General features: G+C 48.3%; 2 protein-coding genes across 6 annotated transcripts in view; one reads left to right on the top strand and one right to left on the bottom strand.

Annotated features, from left to right (window-relative positions):
• Positions 1-5720, bottom strand: part of EFCAB5 (EF-hand calcium binding domain 5) — a 47393-nt gene extending 41673 nt beyond the window's left edge. For 2 of the 4 annotated variants that reach the window (XM_077919441.1, XM_028707723.2), the window contains exons 1-2: positions 5616-5720; positions 1099-1278 (exon numbers count right to left, since the gene is read on the bottom strand). The gene's annotated coding sequence lies outside the window, so the exon portion shown is untranslated. Of the gene's footprint in view, positions 1-987; positions 1077-1098; positions 1279-5615 lie in introns of those variants that run through there. The other 2 variants (XM_028707725.2, XM_028707726.2) reach the window with 2 other exon arrangements.
• Positions 1-23279, top strand: part of SSH2 (slingshot protein phosphatase 2) — a 126462-nt gene that overhangs the window by 1340 nt on the left and 101843 nt on the right. Inside the window, exon 1 of one of the 2 annotated variants that reach the window (XM_077919438.1) lies at positions 5485-5646. The exons of the other annotated variant lie outside the window; for it this stretch is intronic. Within the exon in view, the coding sequence (XP_077775564.1) occupies positions 5584-5646 (63 nt within the window). The 5' untranslated portion in view covers positions 5485-5583. Of the gene's footprint in view, positions 1-5484; positions 5647-23279 lie in introns of those variants that run through there. 2 annotated transcript variants of the gene reach the window in all.

The following is a 23279-nucleotide window of genomic DNA, read 5'->3' on the forward strand; positions in this document are numbered from 1 at the left end:
CTGTATGGGCTGCCATCATCACCCCTCCCCACTCATCATGTGACGTGGGGTGAGCTTTAACATCCCTTAGTTTTATAGCCTTTGGACGAAACAGCACTGGATAGCTCAGTTGGCTAGGGTGTGGTGCTGATAACGCCAAGGCTGCAGGTTTGATCCCTGTGTGGGACAGCTGCACATTCCTGCATTGCATTGGGTTGGACCAGATAAACCTCAGGAACCCTTCCAGCTCTACAGTACTATGACTGTGAAAACATAAGATGAGACTTGCTGGATTGTCCTGCATCCTGTTCTCACAGTGGCCAACCAGATCTCTTTCTCCATTCCCTTCTCTGATCTTTGCTCTCCCTCACCGCAGCATCTTCTGCTCCCTTGGGATAAGCACTTCTCTCTCAGCCCGATGTGAACCAGGTATGAGACGGATGTTAAAATCACAGAGAAGGGAACAGAAGGAGCTGCTGTCTACAGAGCCAGACCTCCAGCCCATCAAATTCAGTATTATCTACTGAGCTGCAGTTGTTTCGTAAGCCACCATTCCAATAGTGGTGCCCCTGGTCAACAGCGACAGGCAGCGGCTCAACAGGGCCACAGGCAGGAGTCTTTCCAGCCCTACCTGGTGATGCCATTGGAGCTTGAAGCTGGAGCCTTCTGCACACAAAGCAGATGTCCTGCCACAGAGCCCTTCCCCCAAGAGTCCAGCCCGTATGACTCTGAATAATGGGCTGGGGTAAATAACATAGGGAGCTGCCTTTCAGCAAGCCAGACTGCTGGTCTAGCTAGCTAGCATTGTCTACACTGACCGGCAGCAGCTCTCCAAGGTATCTTTCCTAGTCCTAGGTGAATATGCGAGGCGTAAACCCTACCACTGGCAGCGTCAGTGACAAAAGGTGGTTCGTGGTACCCTAGTGTCCTGGCGTTTTTTCTTTCACTAAGCTCTCCAAAGCCTGACCCTTCCAAAGAGCAGCGCAAAAATCGCATGTCTTCCCTTACCTTTTCAGAGCCAGCGTCAAGAAAGGGAGATGCCCCCCTCCCAAGCTATGCTGGAATTGCCTGGGAATTCAAGGAAGCGAGCCGTCTAATTTTAACCACCGAGAAACTTACCAGGGAATCCAGAGGACTCTCACAGAATCTTACTCTTCTGTGTGTGTTTGACTGTTGCCGAGCAACAGTCCCCAGGGGGTTGCTGGGCTTCCAGCTACAGAGTGAGGTGGGTCATCTCCCTTTTCTGGCAGCTGGAGGAGGGTGAGCGCCTTCGTGTTGAGCCTTGCTGCAATGACATCACTGTGTTGTTAGGAATAAAATGAGAGAGAGAGAGACGAGAGATCAGAGTTAACAGCCAAGCCTTACGCTGGGAGGAGGCAGTGACAGCCGCATGACCCTTCCTGGGGGAAGAGGAGATCACACGTTTCAGCAAGTGCCTCAAACAGCCTGGAGGGCAGCAAGGGAGCTGCGGTGATGGTGGTAGTGGCGGTAGATGGCTTGTCCCCCCCCCCCCAGGCTGTAAGCAGAGAATGGGTCTGTTGCAGGTCAAATTTTGGGAAAGGCTTTAGGCGGACTCCTAACGATAAAGAGAGTAGGGCATGTTCCTGGGGCCAGCTGGTCACAACGCCCTCGTGGGCTCTTTGATATAAAAGGTAGCCTTTAGAACCATGTCGATGGGACTGAGATAAAACTCCTTGGCACAGCAAACAAGTAAGAGGTGCGCATTAAAAGCTAGCCGGGCAGCGTGAATTTGGTGGGGCTTACTCCTGAGTAAGGCTTGTGCTGTAATTAACTGACAGGGCAGGCATGGTCTGATTTCAGCCATCCTTTTCTGAGGGCACAATTATTATCTACACATTTAAGATAGTCCCAAACCTGAACCGTCATGGCTTCTTACATAAAGCTGAGCCATTGGGCTGCCCAGCTTACTGTTGTCCACAATGACCTGCGGCAGCTCTTCAGCGTTTCCGGGATGGGACCTCCTTGGTCCTGCCTGGAGATGCTGTCAGGGATTGAACCTGGGACCTTCTGCGTGCAAATAAGATGTTCTGCAATTGGCCATGTCTCCAGGGGAGGCTTTGCTCTTATGTTCTTCCACCCCCAAACGTATCTTTGGCAAGGGTGAACAGAAGAGACCACCTCTGTCATCAGCATGGAAGCTGTGGAACTCCCCGCCCCAGGAAATAAAATTGGCTGAAACCCTTCTGCTTATTCCGCCCCCCCAACCATTTGTTGACTGCACAGACGGCAGAGTCTGCCCAGAGCCCAGACAATTAAGACATGAGCGTATTTTAAACATTAATTAGAACATGTGAATACATTAAAAATTAATATGTGTGATTTCCTGTCTGAAAACCAGCAGAAGGTGCATGACAGTATGAGTGGACTAGTAGTTCCACTGGACTCAGCCTAGCCAGCTATTAAAACTTGGTTATTGAATATTTTGCTGGTAATGATCTCTTACTTGGGGTCTTTTCCCCACCCCTTGCTTTGAGCATCTAAGTCTGTGCTGGACAGATGGAACTTAAGCAGTAGGCAATCAGCAAACAAAATGGCTCTCCTTCAGGACTAGCAATTGTCCTCTGTGTGTGTGTTTGTCTTTTGCCCTCAAGGCAATGCTTTCATCTGGCCCTGAATGCAATGCATTTTTCCTTTTGGTCACATCTACATCATACATTTAAGCACACTGAACACACATTAATTCCCCCAAATAAACCTGAGAACTGTAGTTTGTTAAGGGTGCTGGGAATTATAGCTCTGTTGGGGGGGAGATAAACCACAGTTCCCAGTATATCTATTTTTGGGGGTAGCAATGAACTTTAAATGTACATGAGCAGTGAAAACAGGGTGCTAGCATTTTCCTGATTGGGCCACTGATGGTGTTTTAAGCAGAGAGGCCTCAGCACCCTAATCTTTGGGGCTGCCTCCTTCATCTGCTATTTTTCAAAGGATGCTATGGGAAGACTAGAATGTGGTTTCAGACAGCGGGAATATTCCCAGCGCTACCTGGAGAGGCCAGGGTTGAACATGGCGCCGTCGGCATGCAAAACAAGATGCTCTCTATCAATGAGCTATGGTCCTTCCCTTAAGAATAAAGAAATATTCCAGTCCTCATGGCTTTGAATGAATGCCTGATTTAAATAGGTACACAGGAAGCTGACTGAGTCAGACCATTGGCCCGTCTGGCTCAGCGTTGTCTACACTGACAGGCAGTTCTTAACATTTGTGCATACCCTGCTCTCTGCTTTCCGTTTACTTTCCCCCTATGTGTTCCCTTTCCAGAAAAATGCGCACACTTGCTGATTCTCATGCTGCTTTTGGCTGTTCTTCTTGGACATTTTAATGGCTTTCCATATTTTTGTGTGTTTAAAATACAGAATGTTCTCAAATATCATTGGAATCCCTGGACGCAAGGCCAAGAAATGTACTGTATATACTGTAACCGGCCAGGCTTGAATGGTGAGTATTTTGTTTGCAGTCCAGCAGCAGGAGGAAGACCCTTTCGCAGGCAACTTTTCGCAGGGAAAGTAACTTGGTGTCACAGATTTAATCAGAGCATGGAGTCAAGCATTCTGTTTATATTATTCAACTGAATGCCCTAGATATGTAACGTGATTGTCAGTTCAAGCCTGAGATCAGTGGCCAAATAGAAAATGCCTTTCGAAGTTTGCTGGGTTTCGATGCCAGTACATTGATACTTTTTTACTGCTCTTGTGCATTAATGTGCAGAAATGAAGCAGGGGAAAGGAATCATAGCTCAGTGGTAGAACACCTGCTTGGCATGCGAAATGTCCCAATCTTTAGATAGGGCTGGGAAAGACCTGAAGCCCTGGTAGGCTGCTGCCAGTCAGTGTAGACAATTCTGTGCTAAATGGACTCAGTTTCAGGCAGCTTCCTATCTTAACCACGTATTTAGTTAGAATCATGAGGACTATAGTCTTGTACTTGCTTAGGGTACCAGTAAAGCAGGGGCACCAAAAAATGAGAACATTTTTGGAACAAATTTGATATACTGTAGATCTTTTTTGAAAAGCATTGGGGGAAAATTGAGGGAAATCAGAACTTTGTTAGATTTCTTAACATCTCATGACACACTCTTCCCCATTTTTCTGGTTTCTTTTCATTACTTACCCACATCTCAATGAGAGGGGCATCCAATTATCACAGATCATGCAAGAAAATAAATTCTGCAATGTGTTGTGCATGACATACGTCTATATTCAGCATAAGGTTTGTGACATTTTGAAAACTGAACTTTTATTTTACAGCTTAGGTTGGCTTTTATTTCAAATTACATATGACAGTACCATAACCTTTGCAGTGCTTAGGGCCTCTAAATGTCTTAATCTGGCCCTGAGAACATCTTTGGCCCTCGAAAGGTGTCTGTGCTTCACCTCCCATCCTCACCCTTGGAGCATTGGTCAATGGCTGGCTGCTGGGACTTGTTTGCACCTAGAGCTGCAGGTCCCAAAGAGGTTAGTACTGCCCCCCCCCCCCGATTACCTAGGGGGGCACTAAGAGGCAAGGGGGTGGCAGGGGGTCACAGAAGGAGGCCCTTCAAATGCTTTGATTGTTTATTTACTTACAATTGCCAGGCCAAAGCCTAGAGCAAAACACCTTCCTCACTTCTTATTTAAAGTTTTACTGCTCTTATTGCTTTCAAAGCTATTTCCTTTGGACACATTTTTACAGTTCTGAGTTTTCCCAAGCTAGCCAATTACTGGTAACAGCTACTGGTTTTCTCATAAATCAGTTCTTGTAGGTATGTAGGTGAAGCTTTGTGCATCTTATATATAAATATATTATGTTATAAATTTCCTTCACTCTTATTTTCCTTAGTATGCGCAATAATAATTCTCCATGCAATATTCTTTGCCGTATATTCTTTTCTTTTAGCTACAAGATGAGATCGGAGCATCTCTTTATTTTTGTACTACCCCGTGCCTATACGTTACTCTTTCCGAGGACCTATGGCTATAAATCGGACTTTGGAACAAACCCGCAATTAACTGTTACTTTGAATTCCATTGCGCCGTTATTACCTTCCTTAGTGGGTCATGCAAACCGTACCCTAAATAATGCTTTTTTTAAAAGACAGGGTAGCGGGGCGGAATGCATTTTTATAAGGTGGCGGGACACTGGGGGTGAGTTTATGGAGCCGGGGGGGGGGCGGGTGAGCCATTCCCCAAAAGCCGCACTGACCTAGACGCTCTCTCAGCACCGGGAGCGCGAGGGTTAAGCTCTGCAGAGGGAGGCGGAGCGGCGGCTTGTGGGCGGGGCGCCGGAGGAGGCGGAGCGTCCCCCGCTTGACAGGTGGCGCATGCGCGCTGGCGCTTCATTGTGCCCGGCCGGCCCAGCCCCGCCGCGCCTCAGTCGGCGAGAGACCGTTGGCGGGCGAGGAGCTGCCGCCGCCGCCGCCGCAGCAGCAGCTGTGGTCTCCGACGCCGCCGACGCGCCCTCCTTCCCTCCCCCCTCCCTCCCCTCGCGGTCGCCTCAGCCGCCGCCCGCCCTCCCCCCTCTCCGCCGCCCGGCCATGGAGTGACAGGGAAAGGAGGGAAGAGGCTCCCGGCAGGCCGGCCGGGGAGGCCCCGCCGCCGCGCCCCGATGGCTCTGGTGACGGTCCAGCGCTCGCCTACCCCGAGCGCCACCTCCAGCCCCTGCGCCTCGGTGAGTCTCTCTCGGCGCCTCGCGCTCCCTCAGCCGCCAGGGGGGAAGGCGCCGCCGCATAGGGTCCGGCGCGAGGCCGGGCGCGCATGCGCGGCATCCTCGCGCGCCGCTCTTTCTCGGCCAAGCGCCCCGATTCCGCGCTGCTCTTTCTCGCCGGGGTATTTTGTCCCCCTCCCGACGCCGTCCCCCTCTAGGCCCGCGTTGACAGCTGCAGCCCATTCATTCTGTCTTTCCCCCCTCATTCATTCATTCATTCATTCCTTCTGCCATCCACCCCCAACCACACGCCTCTCCTTTAATTTCTCCTCCTGACTGAATGAGGGCGCGGAGCTGCTAAAGCTTTCTTTTTTTTGAAAGGGGTGTGCGTCTCTTTATTTACGATTTATCTCAGGAGGACCACAGGAATAAGAGGGCAAGGAGATCGCGGCGGGATCAGGCCAAAGGGGGCCTATCTAGGGCAGCATCCTTTCCCACAGGGGCCAACCAGGTGTCTGTGGGATACCTGCAAGCAGGATTCCAGCACAAGAGCCCTCTTCCCTCCTGCGGTTTCCAGCAACTGGTATTCAGAAGCTTTGCTGTCTCTGTGGAGGCAGAGCATTGCCATCGTGGCTAGCAGCAGTTGATAGTCTTGCCCTCCCTATAAGAACATCAGAAGAGCCTGGTGAGTCAGGCCAATGGCCCATCTAATCTAACATCCTGTTCTTACAGTGGCCAACCAGATGCCCCAAAGAGAAATCCTCAAGCAAGACCTGAGCACAAGAGGACTCTCCCCTCCTGTGGTGTCCAGCAGCTGGCATTCAGAAGCATGGCTGCTTCGAAAATGAGACTGCCTTATACTGAACCAGGCAAAATATCCCTTCAAAATAAAGCACAAGCCCAGCCCGCGTGGTTCTTAATTAAGGGGCTGATTTGAAACAGGGACATAGGAAGAGCTTACACCAAGTCAGACCACTGGTCCATCTAGCTCAGTGTTGTTTGCACTGACTGGTAGTGGCTCTCGCAGCCCTACCTGGAGAAGCCATTGGAGACTGAACCTGGGACCTACTGCATGCAAAGCAGATGCTGTGCCATCTGGGCTACAGTCATTTCCCTAAAAGCAAAGTAAGATTCTAGCCCTCATTGGTTCTGAATAAAGAGTCTTACCTATTAATTTATTAAATTTGTATACCACCCTTCATCCGAAGATCACAGGGCGGTTTCGCCAGTGGCGTAGCATGGGGGGTGCAGGGGGGGCCGGCCGCACCGGGCGCAACATCTGGGGTTAGGGCAAATCCACAGGTTAGGGGGCGCAAATCCACGGGTTAGGGGGCGCAAATTACTTGCCTTGCCCCGGGTGCTGACAACCCACGCTACGCCACTGGGTTTCGCCACATAAAAATACAAAATGAGATCACATAATACATAATAAAAAAAAAAGGAACCAATAACCACCTGCCCCAACACATTAAAAAAGTTCATGGAATGTTAATCACCCAGAGGCCTGGTTATAGAGAAAGGCTTTCCCGTAGTGGCTAAACATATGTAATGAAGGCACCAGGCAAGCCTCCCTGAAATAAGAACATAGGATGCTGCCATACAGTAAATCAGACTTTTGGTCCATGTAGCTCAGTATTGGGTAATGTGACCGGCGGCCACTCTCTAGGGTTTCAGACAGAGAACATTCCCAGCCCTACCTGGAGATGTTGAGGGCTGAACCTAGGCCCTTCTACGTGCAAAGCAGGGACTCTGTACTACTGAGCTATGACTTCCCCATCCAGTGACTCATTTCCAGTTTTAAGTTCTTGTTTTGCAAGGATGTGCACCTTAGAATGCTGTTGTTTTTTAAAGAAGGGAATTTTTTTGAGTACCTGCGTGTACATTTGGGGCTGCCTTTATAAGGGCACAGACCTTTCAAGAAAGCTTACACTAAAAATGCAGCAAATTAATGTAATTAATAGTAATTCTGCCACCATCTGCCCTGTGGAAAGGATCCTGATTACTTTGTTATGTGGTGGTGGTGTTTCTTGTGGTTTTTAAAAACGTGCCTCATTGTTTCTCCTAATCTCTCTTGGAATGATTTCCCTCCCTGGAAGGTGGGATATAAGAAACTCTAATAAATATGCAGACAGAAACTATAGCAAACAAACCACTTGTAGAAGCCAGCTAGAAGGGCCACTGGAGCACAGTGGTGGAAGGCCCACTTAGGATGCCAATGGTCTTGGGTTCAAGGTCTCAGTGGCATCTCCGACTTAGGACTGGGACCTGACTGAAATTCTGGAGAACTGTTTCCAGCCGCCGTGGGCAATGCTGAGCTTGATGGGCTAGTGACCTGACTTGGGATAAAGCAGCTTCCTATGTCCCTAAGAATAGAACAACGGCATCCGGTCCTAAAATACTAAAATACAGGACATTCCAGTTGCCAAAATCAGCAGCAGGAGAATCGAAGCATCTCTGGAAATAACGGAGAAAAACAAATGGGTCTTTAGGACTTTCCCCACCACCTGAAGGGACAGGGCCTGAGTCGGAGAGAGGTTGGTAATTCATTCTAGGCACATGGAACCACAGCAGAAAGGCCTTCTCCCTTGTACTTGCCAACTTGATTACTGTACTCTCAATAGTGGGTATATGAGGAAGTAGCCAGTTCCAATCTCCTGCTGTACTTACGTTATCATCCTTCTCCCACCCCCTTGTATAAAAAGGTAAAGGTACCCCTGCCCGTACGGGCCTGTCATGTCCGACTCTAGGGTTGTGCGCCCATCTCACTTAAGAGGCCGGGGGCCAGCGCTGTCCGGAGACACTTCCGGGTCATGTGGCCAGCATGACGAAGCTGCTCTGACGAGCCAGCACCAGCACAGCACACGGAAACGCCGTTTACCTTCCCGCTATAAAGCGGTACCTATTTATCTACTTGCACTTAGGGGTGCTTTTGAACTGCTAGGTGGGCAGGAGCTGGGACCGAAAGACGGGAGCTCACCCCGCTGCGGGAATTCGAACCGCCGACTATACGATCGGCAAGCCCTAGGCACTGAGGTTTTACCCACAGCGCCACCCCCTTGTATAGATGCCAGTTTCTTTTTAAAAAAGGCAACCCACGATCACCACACTTGATTTATTACTAAAAATGTCATTTATCCTGTGCATTATTTTCTGGGATTAAGACCTTAGAATTTGGGCTTGTTGTAGGCATGGATGGGGCTGCACTGCCATTCCACTTTTCTGTTTTCAAATACTTAAAATATATTTAAAAATAAGAAAAATAAAACAAAAGAGTACTAACTTACCAAAAAAAATACAATTAGGTATAATATGATGGGGAGACTAAAGCTTCATATACGCTAATGTAATTTGATTTATTTCCCGTTTTCTATTAACTTGTGTTATATATTTGTGTCTCCTTGTTTTGCAACAAATCATTTTTTAAAAAACAAACAAGCAAGATTTTCCTCCATTTTAGTTTTGTTAACTTGTCTGCCTGAAACTGTTATGAAGAAGGCTATAAATGCATCTGAAGTGATTGGTCTTTGTCGCCATAGATATCTATCTTTCGTAATATATTTTTTTTGCAAGGGGTGGGTAGTTCACTAACAGCACCATCCTTTGCATGTTTACCTAGATGTCCTCTTTCTGTCAGTCTTACTTGCCATTTAAGCGTATGTAAGGATGAATAAATGTGCATGTTTCGATTTATCAGTTTCTCATTTTTCCAGTTTTAAGCTGAGTTTTCCGTCTTTCCACAATGGTTTACATTAAGTCCTCATGAAAAGTGTGCATTTCACCTAATATTCACATTTTTGTATGCCATTTTACCCAATATACATATTATTGCAAATATTTTTCCCTGACCCGTTTGTATATTATGTGCATTATTTTTAGTGCATTTTTGGCATGCTTTGTACTGATAAACACATTTTGATATCTAGGTTTGCATTATACCATTCATCGGACCAAGTTTCCTCCCATCCCTATCCTTGGCCTGTCCTTGTGGTGCTCTCTTCAACAGCATCTCCCCGTGTGTTTTCCCATTCCCCCTCCTTGTATTTCTGCATTGCTCAATCACCATTTAAAGTCATCATAGTAATATATTGCACCATTGGTGTTGATTCTTGGCAAAAGGGTTTTTCATATCCATATCCGCTCCCACACAAAAAAAAAAACGATTGCAGAGAACTCCGGGAGGCTTTTGCTTTCTGCAGAATGTGTGTTTCTGTATTCCTGATGGCCTTGCAGTCTGCCTCTCTTTGATTTTGAACAGTGTTATGATCGAAACCAGCAGCTGGCAGCCCCTGGGCCAAATCCACCCCACAGGATGGTACCACCTGCTGCCCTTGCATGAGGAAACTAGGCGCACGGCCATTTTGGCAGGGATGGGCATTCAGCATGTTCAGACACCTTGCTACCCTGCTCCTACCCAAATCACAATTGCTGACCAAGGGATATACCACACCTGGTTCCACACAGAGAGGAGGAAGAGGTTTATCTTTACACTATTATTCTGAGGGATGCTCAGGTTTCTGCTTACGCTTATATTTTTTTTGTTTGAGCTGTGCAGGGTCACTTTGAGGAGCATTCAGAAGCTGGCCTTATTAGAGAGCTTTCCCCAAGCCCTTTCCATTTTTTAAACTCCTGTCCGAGCTTTTATTGCCCGGAGGTTTTCCAAGCGCCTTGCCGATAAAATGAAGCAATGAAACAAGGCAATAAAGATCACAATAAATATATGCGGAATTGCTAGTCCAAAGAAGCTTCCTTGGCCAAACGGTGAAGGCCAGCTCTTAGTCAGCCTCCTGAACTGCAGGCACAGAGTGGGGCTGATTGGCTTGCTGGGGAAGTGAGCTATGCTTCCACACAACCTGTTTATTGAGCACTTACCCCTGATTTGCTTGCAGGGAGATTAGACAATGTTGGCTATTTAATGAACGTTCATTGCTTGAAGGGAGGTTAGATGGTGTGGCATCAAACCCAGTTCCACCCTTTCCAGTGAATTTCCATATCACTTTCCTTATCATAAAAAGTCTGATGTTTTCGTCAAGATTGTGCAGCCTAAATGTGATTGAATCACACCCAAAAAACTGTGGCAGCCTAGAAGTGCCCACTGTCACATACTGCGTATATACGGGGTCCAAGGCAGGTTTATTTGGAAGTAAAGATTGTAGCCAAAGACTTTGAGAGAGGTTTGCCTCTGAATACTGGCTGCTGGGAAACCCAAGTGAGGAATTTGCTTGTTGCCTTCATGCCCTCTTTTCGGGACTCCCATTGAGGCACCTGACTGGCCACTGTGTGAACAGGACTAGATGGGCCCCGTTTGGCTGGAATCAGCTTCAGGGCTCTTATGAGGATCTTACAGGTGAATTGCTCAGGGCCAGTGGGTGAGTTTTGCAGTTGAACTGGCAGTTTCTCGGCTCACAGCTTGGTCTCTTCACTGCCATGCTATGCCAACTCTAAAACTCAAGACCTGCTGTAAAGCCCTGGCACCACTCAGATATTGACTTAAATGCCTGCTTAATTTTATTTTTGGAGACTTCCCTGAGAGCTGATGGCGTTAGTAACAGGCCCTTTCAATCTCACTTCACGTGCTTTGTCATAAATATCAATGGGCTCTATGTATCTCCTTGTACATATTGTCCGATGTGAACACTGCACATTGAGATAGCCAGCCCAGCCTCAGAACGCAGAATTTAGCTGCTGAGTTGCTCTGCTAAATTTGGGGAGAACCTGGCAGGTGCCTCTATGGCCAAATTAATAATATACATATAAGGCTCTATGATGAACAACAGGCCCAGGACAGAACCCTGTGGCACCCCACTTGTCACTTTTCCCCAGGATGGTGAGAAACCATTAATGAGTACCCTTGGGGCTCGGTCAGTCAACCAGCTGCAAATCTACCTAACAGTTACCTCGTTCAACCTACATTTTACCATCTTCTCTGCAATAATATCATGTGGGGACTTTGTCAAAAGCCTTACTGAGATCAAGATACACTGTGTCCACAGCATTCCCCTGATCTACCAACCTTGCAACTCGAGATCAAAAAAAGAAATGAGGTTCATCTTGCTGTGACTTGGCTTTTGAGAAACCCATGCTGAGTTTTAGTAATCACAGCATCCTGTTCTAAGTGCTCACAGTCCGACTGTTTAATGATCTCTTATGGAACCTTTCCTGGTATCTATGTCACGCTGCCCAGTCGGTAGTTACCTGGGTCTTTCCCCCTCTTTCTGAAGATGGGAACAAAATTTGCCTACTTTTGTTCCACAGGGACCTCACATGCTCTCCAAGAATTATCAAGGGTTATAGACAGAGGCTCTGAGATCTGCCAGCAATTTGGTACCCTCTGGTGTAGCTCATCATCCCCTGAAGATCTGAATTCATTTAAAGTAGCTAGGTGTTTCCTTAATACATATTTTCCTTTCTTGGGCATCAGCTCCCTCCTTGCATCATTTATTCTGTTATTCCCCAGGTTGGGCACTGCTTTCCTTTTGTGTGAAGACAGAGGCAAAGTCTCTCTGCCACCCAATGGCATTATTACAGTATTTTTAACCTCTCTTACAAGCCTGAGCTCATTCTGATCTCCTCCATCCAACTGTTGGCTATGTGTGTATATTCCTCCTTTGTGATTCTACAATTTCTACATTCCATGTCTCCTAACAACCCTCAGCACACGCAACAAACTACACTTCCCAGAATTCTTTGGGGGAAGCCATGACTGTTTAAAGTGGTATCACAGTATGGTTTAAATGTGGCCTATATCAGTCAGGGTGGGCAAAAATGCTGGGGGCGGGCGTCTCTTGGGAATCGCCAAAGCCCTCAGACCCAGCTGTAGAGGAGCTCAGCAGCCATCTGCTGTTTGAGGAGGCTGATACTTCTCTTTCCCTGGAAAGTGATGCAGGTGTAGTTCTTTGAGCAGAGCGTGGATTTGGGATTATGATTATGATTACTATTATTTTTGAAAAGCTCATTTAGTTCCTGCCCTGCTGTGTCTTGTGATCCACCGTTCCAAATGAATCCCATCTGCCATTAGCTGTTGTCACCCCCATCCCCACCCCCAAACTCCCTCTTCTGGCAGCGAAATCAGAAGACTTAACAGAATCCACGATTGGCTGGCTGTATTCAGCCTGGTGGGGCACAGCTTAGATGCGCAGGTCTGCTCTTCACAAAGGGCAGCAGAAATAATTATATAGCCTTGTTCTCTTGTGCGTGGCACAGTACGCGTGAAAAGCTAAGTTCCTAGTCCTCGTGATGATTGACAGGCAGTGAGCACTTTCCCTGGGCAGCGCTCATGTGTTCCAAAAACCTTGTTTGTACAGGGAGACATTATAAACGTAGCTAGATATTCCTGAAGTTTGTTAAAGAATCTCCATTGGCGCATCTTAGAAACAAGTTGCTTTGCACATTTCTTTTAGTTTCATTTCATTTTAAGGATGTGAAAGGTGAGGTTGCGCGCCCAGTATGGATTTTGGTGCTTCCATGGGGCAACTGCAAAAACAGACTTGACTGGTACCTAGGGCTACCTAGAAGTGTGCACCTGATGCTGGACTACAACTCCTTTCAGCCCACCCTGCACAGCTGTTGGTGATGGGAGTTGTAGTCCAAAACATCTGGAGGGCGCAAGGTTGCAGGTGAGAAAAGAACCCGCTTGGAACTATTATCATTAATTATTTCACCCTGCCCTTCTGCCAATGAATCCAGAATGATATAGATGATTCCCCCCCCCCCTTTGGTTTTATACTCACACCAACCCTGTGAGGTAGGTTTGGCTGAGAGAGAGCAATGAGCTAGTCCAAGGTCACTTGGGGAGCTTCATGGCTGAGAGGGGATTTGGAATTGGACTTGCCCATTCCTAGTCATCCCCATCCCCAATGTTTTTGAATCTTGACCGGGTATTACAGAGCAGCAGCATCTGGAGGGCAAAATCACGGCCTTGGGATCTCAGCCATGTGAAGGTTGATCTGACTGAGACAAGATTTGAACCCAGGTCTCGCTAGCCTACCCACTACAGCAGGAATAGGGAACATCTGTGACCCTGCAGATGTTGCCAGACTCCCATCATCCCTGATCACCGGCCATACTGACTGTTGGGAGTTGGAGTCTGGCAAGATTAGGAGGTCCACTTCTCCCCCTGTCCAGTACAAGTCTTGGAACCATGGAGGTGTTGACTAGGCTGTAAATAACGAATCTTGAGCACTTTGAGGGGTGAATGCAGTTGCCAGTTTGCTGTTTGCAGATGTTGCCACATGATCCTGCTGTCAAACGATCTCTGTTGGGGCTGAGTTTGACTTCAGAGCTACAGAAGCAGAAAACAAAGAAGCAGAGCCATCTCTCCTTTTTTGTGAAAAATGTGTTGGGCTTTTATTATTTACACTGGATGCACCCCCCCCTTCAATTCTCTCTTTTATAGAAGGAGGGTGGTTCTGGGCGGGGTGTCTAGACCTTCCGTTATATCCTCCCAAAGCCTATTTTCTTGCTCCAATAAGAGACCATATTGTTTCCCCGCAGGGCAGAGAGGCGGCTGACCCAGAAATGAAGAGATGGCCATTTTCCTTGTCGCAAACGCATATTCCTCTGCCTCCTCTTCTCCTTCTCCTCTCTCCCCCCCCCCTTAAAAGCATCACAGTTACAAACGCCGCCATCTGCCTCCTTGTCAGTCAGAGGAGAGGATGATCCAAAAGCTCCCTTGTGTCAGGGAATCTTTTCCAGGGCTCTGCGTGGAGGGAGATGTTTGCCAGGGCCTTACGCCCTGCTGCTTCCTCCAGGAATGGGGCACCCAAGGGTGCCAGAGGCAGCGTTTGGGGCTTTTAGGCTTGGGTTGGGGAAAAGGAAGTTTGGCAGCAGGGGGGCAGAACATGGCAGAGGTTTACATACCAATGCACAGTGGAAGCAGGTAGAGAGTGTTCCTTCCTCTCTCACTATTAGAGCTTATGGGTCATCCTGTGAAGTTCATTGGCAGAATATTTAGGACAGGGGTGGGGAAACACAGGACCGGGGCCTGAATGCGGCCCTTCCGTCCTCTCTAGGTGGCCCTCGGAAGTCTGAGTAGGCCATACCCCTCACCGTCCTTGAGTGCTTTTTTCTGGCATTAAATGCGCCTTTGAACTCGGAGAATGCCTCTTCATTTGCCTGTGTGGTGGTGTGTGTATGTAGAAACCAGCCTATTGGACCTGTTCCCCAACCACTGCTGGCATGTGTCCCCCAGGAGGCTGCCCAGAAGGGAATGCTGCCCTCTCTGGCTGTAAGGGGCTCCACATCTGGGTCAAGTGAAAGGAAGCCGCGTCACACAGTGCAGGGCTCAGCTGTAGAACTTTCTGCCGGAAGGCATGGTGGTGGATGCTGGCTGAAGTGGCCTTGAAAAGAGTTTGCCACATGCCCCCTCCAAATAATGGACCTGCCTGTGGCCGCTGTGATTGCTGAGGCTGATGGGAGTTGTAGCCCAAAAGATGTATGGGGTGCCAGGCTGGCCGAGGCTGTCCTTACGGGACCCTGCTCCAAGAGAGTGGCCAGGGGAAATGAGCTGTGAAGAGGAACCTAAGAAGAGCCTGCTGGATCAGGCCAAAGGGGGCTCCTCTGGTCCACCATCCTTTTCTCACGGTGGCCATCCAATTTCCCCAAATGGGAGCTTGCAGGGAGAATCCGTTGTGGGAAACTCACCTCTGCAAAACCACTAGGAGACCTTGTGTGCATTGGGAGCAGGTCTTTCTCCTCCCCCCTCCAACATCTGCAACGAAAGGGGGTTGGATGGGGGTGTCTGTGTTGCTGGGCGAAGGATCACCATGACACTCTCTTAACGCTTATAAAGCACTTGAGAGCATTCAAGCGAGACCTTTATTGCTATTATTAGATTGGTGCATCTGCGCATTGTGTGTGAGAGAGATGTTCACATCCAAAGGTGCCTTCAGTCCTGGGTCACCCTGAGAGTGAGCGCTCATTGGCTTCCAGTCAGCTCTCTGCCAAATCCCTCGAAACTCACAGGACCGCTCCGTGAACCACACAGGAGGCTTTGACACTGGAGATGCAGAGAGCGTTGCCCAAGAAAGGATAATCTGGTGCAACAGCCAGGTAGAGAGATTTATGCTGGCTGCAAGATGTTCTGAAGGTCTGGATAAGGTTGGAGGAGACTGTGTTATCTTGGTCACTGCTGGACTTTGTCTTCCTTTGTCTGGTGCAAACGAGACGTGCACGGTGGCACTTTCTTGTGGGTATATGCACTTGGGGCAACAGAGAGGTGAAGGCTTCTTTTTTAAAATAAAATCTGGCTCGTCTTGGTGACCTGGGTGTGAATTGCATCTTTTCCTGCATTTCAATAAAAAAGATCAATGGGGGACCTGTGACCTTTATTGAGCTCCAGCTCTCAGCAGCCCCAGCCTGCATGTCATCTAACCGGGGATGATGGAAGTTGTAGTCCAACAACATTTGGAGGGCACCAGGTTGGGAAAGGCTGCTCTTCCCAGGGTGCTGCGCCCACCCTCAGAATAACACTCCCAAACCTCCTTGTTCTGGTAAACACATGTGGATCGTCTCCCCTTTTATTTAAATCAGCATTGTACCGCTTTAAACAGTTACGGCTTTTCCCAAAGAATGCTGGGAAGTGTAGTTTGTTCAGGATGTTGCGAGTTGTTAGGAGACTCCTCTTCTTCCCTTACAGATCTACAATTCCCAGAGCTCCCTGCATGGAGGGATTGACTGTTAAACCACACTGGGAATTGTAGCTCTGCAAGGGTAATAGGCTTCTCCTACCAACTCTCAGCACCCTTAGCAAACTACAGCTCCCATAATTCTTCGGGGGAAGCTGTGGCTATCGTAGATCTTTAAATGTAGTGCAGATCAGGCCCTTGGCAAAGAAGGATCTTTCCCATCAACTAAGAAATGCTCCTTTTATCTGGAGATGTCAGAGACTGAACCAGGGTCCTGCATACAAAGCCCCCTCTACAAATTGATCATCCTGGCTTTGAGCACCCACAGCCATCACAACAAGCAAGGTGGTCTGGGGGCTGGTGCGTTTCCGGCCCTCCCATTCATTATGATGGGGCTTGTGCAAGAGAGTGTCAGATTGGGTCATGGATCTGGCCTGTGTCTGCTCTACTGGAACCTAACTGCCTGGAGGATGGCTCCTTGCCCGTGCTGAGTGGCTACTCGAGTGGCTCTCGCACTTAAACCTTACCTAGTAATTGGCTAATTCCATTAGTGGACGCCTGGTAATCTGGCTTTGTAATGAGGCACCCTCGATCCTGGCTTCAGCGTGGCAGCTTGCCACCATTGTCGCTCCAGCCAGCGGTCAAAACTCAGGAGTGACTTGGGCTGAGTACGTGTTGTTGTTGTTTAGTTGTTGGTTGCATTTATAGTCCACCTTTCCTCCAGGGAGCTTGAGGATGATGTACATAGTTCTCTTTCTCACTGTTTTTTCATCACAACAACCTGCGAGATAGGTTAGGCTGAGAATGAATGACTGTCCCCAGATCACCCAGTGGGTGTCTGTACTCTGGCCTCCCAGGTCCTAGTCCAACACTCTGACCACTACGCCACACTGGCTAAACACGTTCGGAATTCATTCTTTCCTTCAAAGCATTCCGGACAATGTGATGTACCCATCACAGAATCAACAGTTCCCATAACCCTTAGCAAACTGCTGTGCCCAGAATTATTTGAGGGAAAGAATGAGTTCTGAATGTACTTGAAAGAGTGTGTTCTTAGCCTGAGTAGGGCAAACTGTTTGCCTCCGGGCTTTCAGCTGGCATATTCCATCTTCCCCATCTCTCTGCCTCTTTATAATTTCAAGGGTTCTTCAGAGCCCTTCACATCCTTCCTCAGTTATATTTGCAGAAGCCGGGTTGGTGACATTATTCCCCATGTTGCTAATAGCTGAACCGCCCGCGCCCCCCAATTATGATGGGGAGAGTGGGGCTCGTTGCGAGTGCCTTGCCCCATGAGCTGGCAGTGTCCAGCTGAATTTGGTCTGTAAGCGCCTTGAGGACAGAGACTTATAGTGATGGTTCTGATGGTTCCGTATCCATTGTAATAATCTCTCATAATAGTGGCATTGTGGTGTAAGCTACTGAGCCTTGGGCTTGCCAGTCGGAAAGTTGGCGGTTTGAATCCCCGCGACGGGGTGAGCTCCTGTTGCTCGGTCCCTGCTCCTGCCAACCTAGCAGTTCAAAAGCATGTCAAAGTGCAAGTAGATAAATAGGTACCGCTCCGGCGGGAAGGTAAACAGTGTTTCCGTGCGCTGCTCTGGTTTTGCCAGAAGCGGCTTATTCATGCTGGCCACATGACCTGGAAAAACTGTCTGCGGACAAATGTTGGCTCCCTCGGCCAGTAAAGCGAGATGAGCGCCGCAACCCCAGAGTCGTCCGCGACTGGACTTAACTGTCAGGGTTCCTTTACCTTTTCCTTACGCCACATATTGTAAAATACCAGGACGGCGTATGATTTTCAAAAAGACAAAACATCATTACAAAGCAATGTAAAGATTCCTTAAGGGCAATGGATAGCTCAGTTGGCCAGACAGTGATGCTGATAATGCCAAGGTGGCAGGTTTGATCCCTGTGTGGAACAGCTGGATATCCTCAGGCTCCCCTCCTGCTCTACAGTTCTATGAAAGTGCTTGGTGTGTTAGCATAAAGGAGTCTTCAGGGTTCACCTGGAAGTCAAGGGTAAGGTTGCGCACTGAATCTCTGGTGGAAGAGCTTTCTGCAGACTAGGAACACCCAGTTTCTGGATGAGGCCACTTGGCTCTGTGCAACCAGGGGAACAGCTAACAGCGCTTCTCTGGAAGATCTCAATGTTTGGGCTGGGATAGGAGGGTTTGCAGAGACATAGCATGCCTGGTAGTCATTGCAAATTTAGGAACTTTTAAAAGGAAATAATAATAATAATGGTATTCAAACCAATTTGGTGCACTTGCCTTTCTAGGGCCAGGAACCCGTTAAAGGGTGAGGCTCCTGTTCACCATGACCATACTGCAGGGCAGCCAAATCGGTTGCAAAGTCCTGCTGGGTTAAGAGGTTTCCTTGTCAGGCGACTAAACTTCGCCTTCAAAACGCAAACCGCACAAATTTTAGCGTTGGTCCAGTTTTCCCGTCAAAAGCGAAGGGCTTCTGCTTCTCCAAAACTATGCACGGAATTTAAGAAAAAATACAGCTGGGTGCCTCGTGTTGTGAGTGTGTTTTGGCATTTAGAAAGCAGTAGAGGATGTGATGCCGAAAGTGTTAGCTGAAACTTGACATGTCCCGTTTGATTCTTTCTGACTGCTCACGGCTTCCGGCTGGTATTTGCGGCTTTTGCTCTTGAAACTATGTAAAACGAAAACTCCCAAAGGTTCAGCTCCGGTGACAGGCGAATGTGCTTGCCAGGAGGGAGAGGGTGTGTGTGTGTGTTTCTTTCTCTCTTTTTTTAATTTCCTGCAGGGTGGAGTATGTTTTGACTTGAGCCTGTGACTAATGACTTGCACATGGCAACTGAATCAGAAAGCCCCACCCCCACCCCAAAATAATCCAGGCACACTTCTTAGGTGAGGTGGGGGAGAGAGGCTTTAGTTCTTCGTAGTGATGGTGAATAGGTTTTCTTTTAGGGTTGGTTAACACCATAACTGAGGCCACACGTGCTTAAGTAACAAAAACACACGGTTAGAATTCTGCAGCAGAAAAAGCTGCAGCCTAAGAGATAGTGCGGCTGTGAATTGAGATCTTTGTGCTTATGTGTTGCCAGAAGCTTAAGCTGCTTTATAATCTCTCGGCTGATATCGGCCCACGATACAGCCTTTCTCTCCTCGCTCAACGGTGGGGCACAGAAAACGGTTATAAATGCCTGGGGTGCTGTTGTGTCTTCCCCACTCCAAACAATTACCGTAGGTGTAAATGATACAGCAAAAGGTTAAGGTCTTTCGCTAGAGACCCACAAAGGTGCAATTGGTCCATGGACGGCTTTGATATAGATTAGCAGTCATAAATATTATGGGGTCCTGTTTTCAAGAGTGCTTATCTTGGCAAGCATGTAAATCTGGAGGTTAACTGTCATGAGCTTTTGTTTTTCCTTGCATACCAGGGGGGTGGTATGGTAAAAGCTACATTTCCTCTCGTTTTTTGCAGTTTTTTTTTGCATCGGGTGGAACTGTAGGCTGCATGATGCTGCTTAAAGAGGGCTTACTCCCAGTTCCATATCTCTCTGTGACAAGCCTCTCCCCGCCCCCCGCCCCCCGCCAAGCCATAGAATCATAGAACTGTAGAGTTGGAAGGGACCCCCAAGGTCATTTAGTCCAACTCCTTGCAATGCAGGAATCTCAACTAAAGCATCCTTGCCAGATGCCCTCCCAACCTCTGCTTAAAACAAGGAAGGAGAGTCCACCACCTACTGAGGGAGTCCAGTCTACTGTTGAACTGCTCTTAGCATGTTGCAGTGCGTACTGAGGTTCGACTCCCACAAAAGCAGTGGATTGCGTCCAGTGCCAGTCCTAGGCTCCATTTCCTTAAGTGGGTTTCCTCTGTGTAGAAGATGGTTGGTTCCAACCCAGTACTCCTGCCTTGAGCTCCAGCTATTGAAGGTAAAGGTAAAGGTAAAGGGACCCCTGACCATTAGGTCCCGTCGCGGACGACTCTGGGGTTGCGGCGCTCATCTCACTTTCCTGGCTGAGGGAGCCGGTGTACAGCTTCCGGGTCATATGGCCAGCATGACTAAGCCGCTTCTGGCGAACCAGAGCAGCGCACAGAAATGCCGTTTACCTTCCCGCCGGAGCCATACCTATTTATCTACTTGCACTTTGTGCTTTCTTTCGAACTGCTAGGTTGGCAGGAGCAGGGACTGAGCAACGGGAGCTCACCCCTTCACGGGGATTCGAACCGCCGACCTTCTGATCGGCATGTCCTAGGCTCTGTGATTTAACCCACAGAAGTTACAAGGCCCTTAATACTTTGGTATGGAAGAGTTGATCTTTGAATAGCTGGGCAATTCAATGAAAGCCATTGTTGCCTGGTTTGCTTATTGTTTGTCTTTGCAAAAAAAACATTTAATGTTTCATAACGTATATAAAACAGAGCAAACAGTTATAGAGATAGGTGTATGTTGAAACATAGAAAAGCAGGCTCATAAAATTGCCATGTAAAATAAGTGTAGTCACTCATAGGTTAAGTGTCGAAGTCCAGGTCGTGAAAGAAAGAAGGAAATGAGAATAAAAGTTGTCTTCGCATACAGAAGAAATACTAGCGTTACCTGATTGCGAAGGAGAGTTCCAGATTTGCCAGGCTTGCAGTGATGGCTGCCTCAGGAGTGATTGTTCCTCTGTACGTGTCATAAGGGACGCAGGTGGCGCTGTGGGTTAAAGCCTCAGCACCTAGGACTTGCCGATCGAAAGGTCGGCGGTTTGAATCCCTGCGGCGGGGTGCGCTCCTGTCGTTCGGTCCCAGCGCCTGCCAACCTAGCAGTTCGAAAGCACCTTCGGGTGCAAGTAGATAAATAGGGACCGCTTACTAGCGGGAAGGTAAACGGTGTTCCGTGTGCTGCGCTGGCCTGCCAGAGCAGCTTCGTCACGCTGGCCACGTGACCCGGAAGTGTCTGCGGACAGCACTGGCTCCCGGCCTATAGAGTGAGATGAGCGCACAACCCTAGAGTCTGGCAAGACTGGCCCATACGGGCAGGGGTACCTTTACCTTTTTTACTACGTGTCATAAAGAAATGCCAAATGGCGTAAAAAGTGACCACAGGTCCTAGCTCTCAAATCATGTGTTATCGTCTCTACTAAAATTATATTTCTGAGTGAGTGGTACCAAGCGCCCAGTGTAAGTCAGGCTTCTTTATTGAAAGTAGGGGTGCTGCCATGCCCTCCTCAAGTGATCTTGCCTGGTGTCAATGTGTCTCCAGACTGTCACAAATGGAGGTAGGTGTGTGTGTTTGTTCTGACTCTTGAGTGCTGCAAAGGTAAGATTCTCATCTCTTGCTCTGTTTGCTTTTGCCTTGGGCCTTCCCTCCTCGTGAGGAGAATTGCACACACCGCCTTGAGCTCCCTGGAGAGAAGGTGGGAATGTAGCAACAGTAATAAAAAGCTCCAGTGAAGTTGGTGCTTAAAGAAAACAATTGCCTGTTATTTGACAATATGTGATTAGTCAGCCACACACTTGCAACCAGTGTGGTGCAGTGGTTAGAGTGCTGCACTAGGACCTGGGAGGACAGGGTTCGAATCACGCTTCGACCATGAAGGTCGTTGGGTGACCTTGGGGCCAGTCACTGCCCCTCAGCCTCACCTACCTCTCAGGGTTGTTGTGGAGATTAAATGAGGGGGATGGGGAGGAGAACTGTGTGCACCACCTTGGAGAAAAGGGTGGGATATCAATGCAGTCAATAAGTCAATAAAAGTTGTCCCCTTTTCCTGGATCCAGCTCCCATCAGCCTCAGCCAGCGCAACTGTGCCCCAATCAGCCCCGGCCTCATCCAGTCATTCTGGCTCGGGTTGGTTTGGGTTGTAGCCACAAACATCTGGAGGGCACTGGCTTGGCTTTCTGTTGGCCATCCTAGTCGTCGTCTTGGGGTTTGCAACACTCACAGAAGATTTGCTCTTGGTCGATAAGGATCATGTTCCTACTTGTAGGCTAGGCCTTTGTACATTTTTTGGAAGGTGGGGGAAGCAAGGCCCATAGTCGGCATGTGATGTTTGTTTGCAATCTCTTGCCATGGTTGTGTCCTGAAAGCAAACAAAACTTCTAGTTTCTCTGTTTGCGGCCGTCTGCCCATATTCCGTGATTATACAGCTCCTCTGTGTAATTTCCTTTCTTTTCTTTTCTCTGCCTGATCCACACCGTGGTGGAATGTTGTGCTGCAGAGCCTTACGGCGGAAAAACAAGCAAACTGACCAGCTTATAATTGCCAGCCTTCCAGCTGCTTTTGGCAGCCTGTTGACGGCGGCAGCGCAGCCCCTTAATAGTACAGAAGTCATATGCTTCTGTCTCCTGGGCCCTTGTGGGCATACCCAGAATCCTCTGCACCATGCAGCAGTGTCATTATGGACAAGAGTTTCCTTGTAATTTTGGTGCGGTCAGAGAGTTTGAAAACTGTGCTTTCTTTTGTCTGCTTGACACCTCGAGTCCAGTAATTTTGTTAACAGGAATACATCTTTTAAAAATTACTATTATTTCATAGAATTGTAGTGTGGGAAGGGCCCCCCGGGGTCATCTAGTCCAACCCCCTGCAATGCAGGAATCACAGCTGAAGAATCCCTGACAGGTGGCCACCCAAGCTCTGCTCCTGTTTTGTTTTGATCCCACTTTGTTGAGGCATAGCGCAAGCGCCCCTCCAGACGGGGAAGGGCTATAGCTCAGTGGGAGAGAGCACCTGCTTTGCATGCAGAATGTCCCGGGTTCAATCCCAGGTGGCCTCTGCAGGTATGGCTAGGAGAGAACCCAGTCTGAAGCCCTGGAGATCCACTGCCAGTCAGTGTAGACAGTGCTGATCTAGATAGACCAATGGTTTGTCTCAGCGTTAAAAACTCAGATAACATAGTCTAATCTCCAAATAGCATCTTAAACCTGGGTCACAGTCCCCACAATGGAACGTCTAGGTGCCGTTTTGCTCCCCCCCCCCACAATGGAGTTGTTTCTTATTATTACTCATTTATATACCGCTTTATATTTTAAAGAACAAATCTCAAAGTGGTTTACATCACATGATTAAAACATCCAATAAAACAC

The sequence above is a fragment of the Podarcis muralis genome, chromosome 15, assembly GCF_964188315.1.
Source record: "Podarcis muralis chromosome 15, rPodMur119.hap1.1, whole genome shotgun sequence".
In the NCBI taxonomy this organism is placed as follows: Eukaryota; Metazoa; Chordata; class Lepidosauria; order Squamata; family Lacertidae; genus Podarcis; species Podarcis muralis.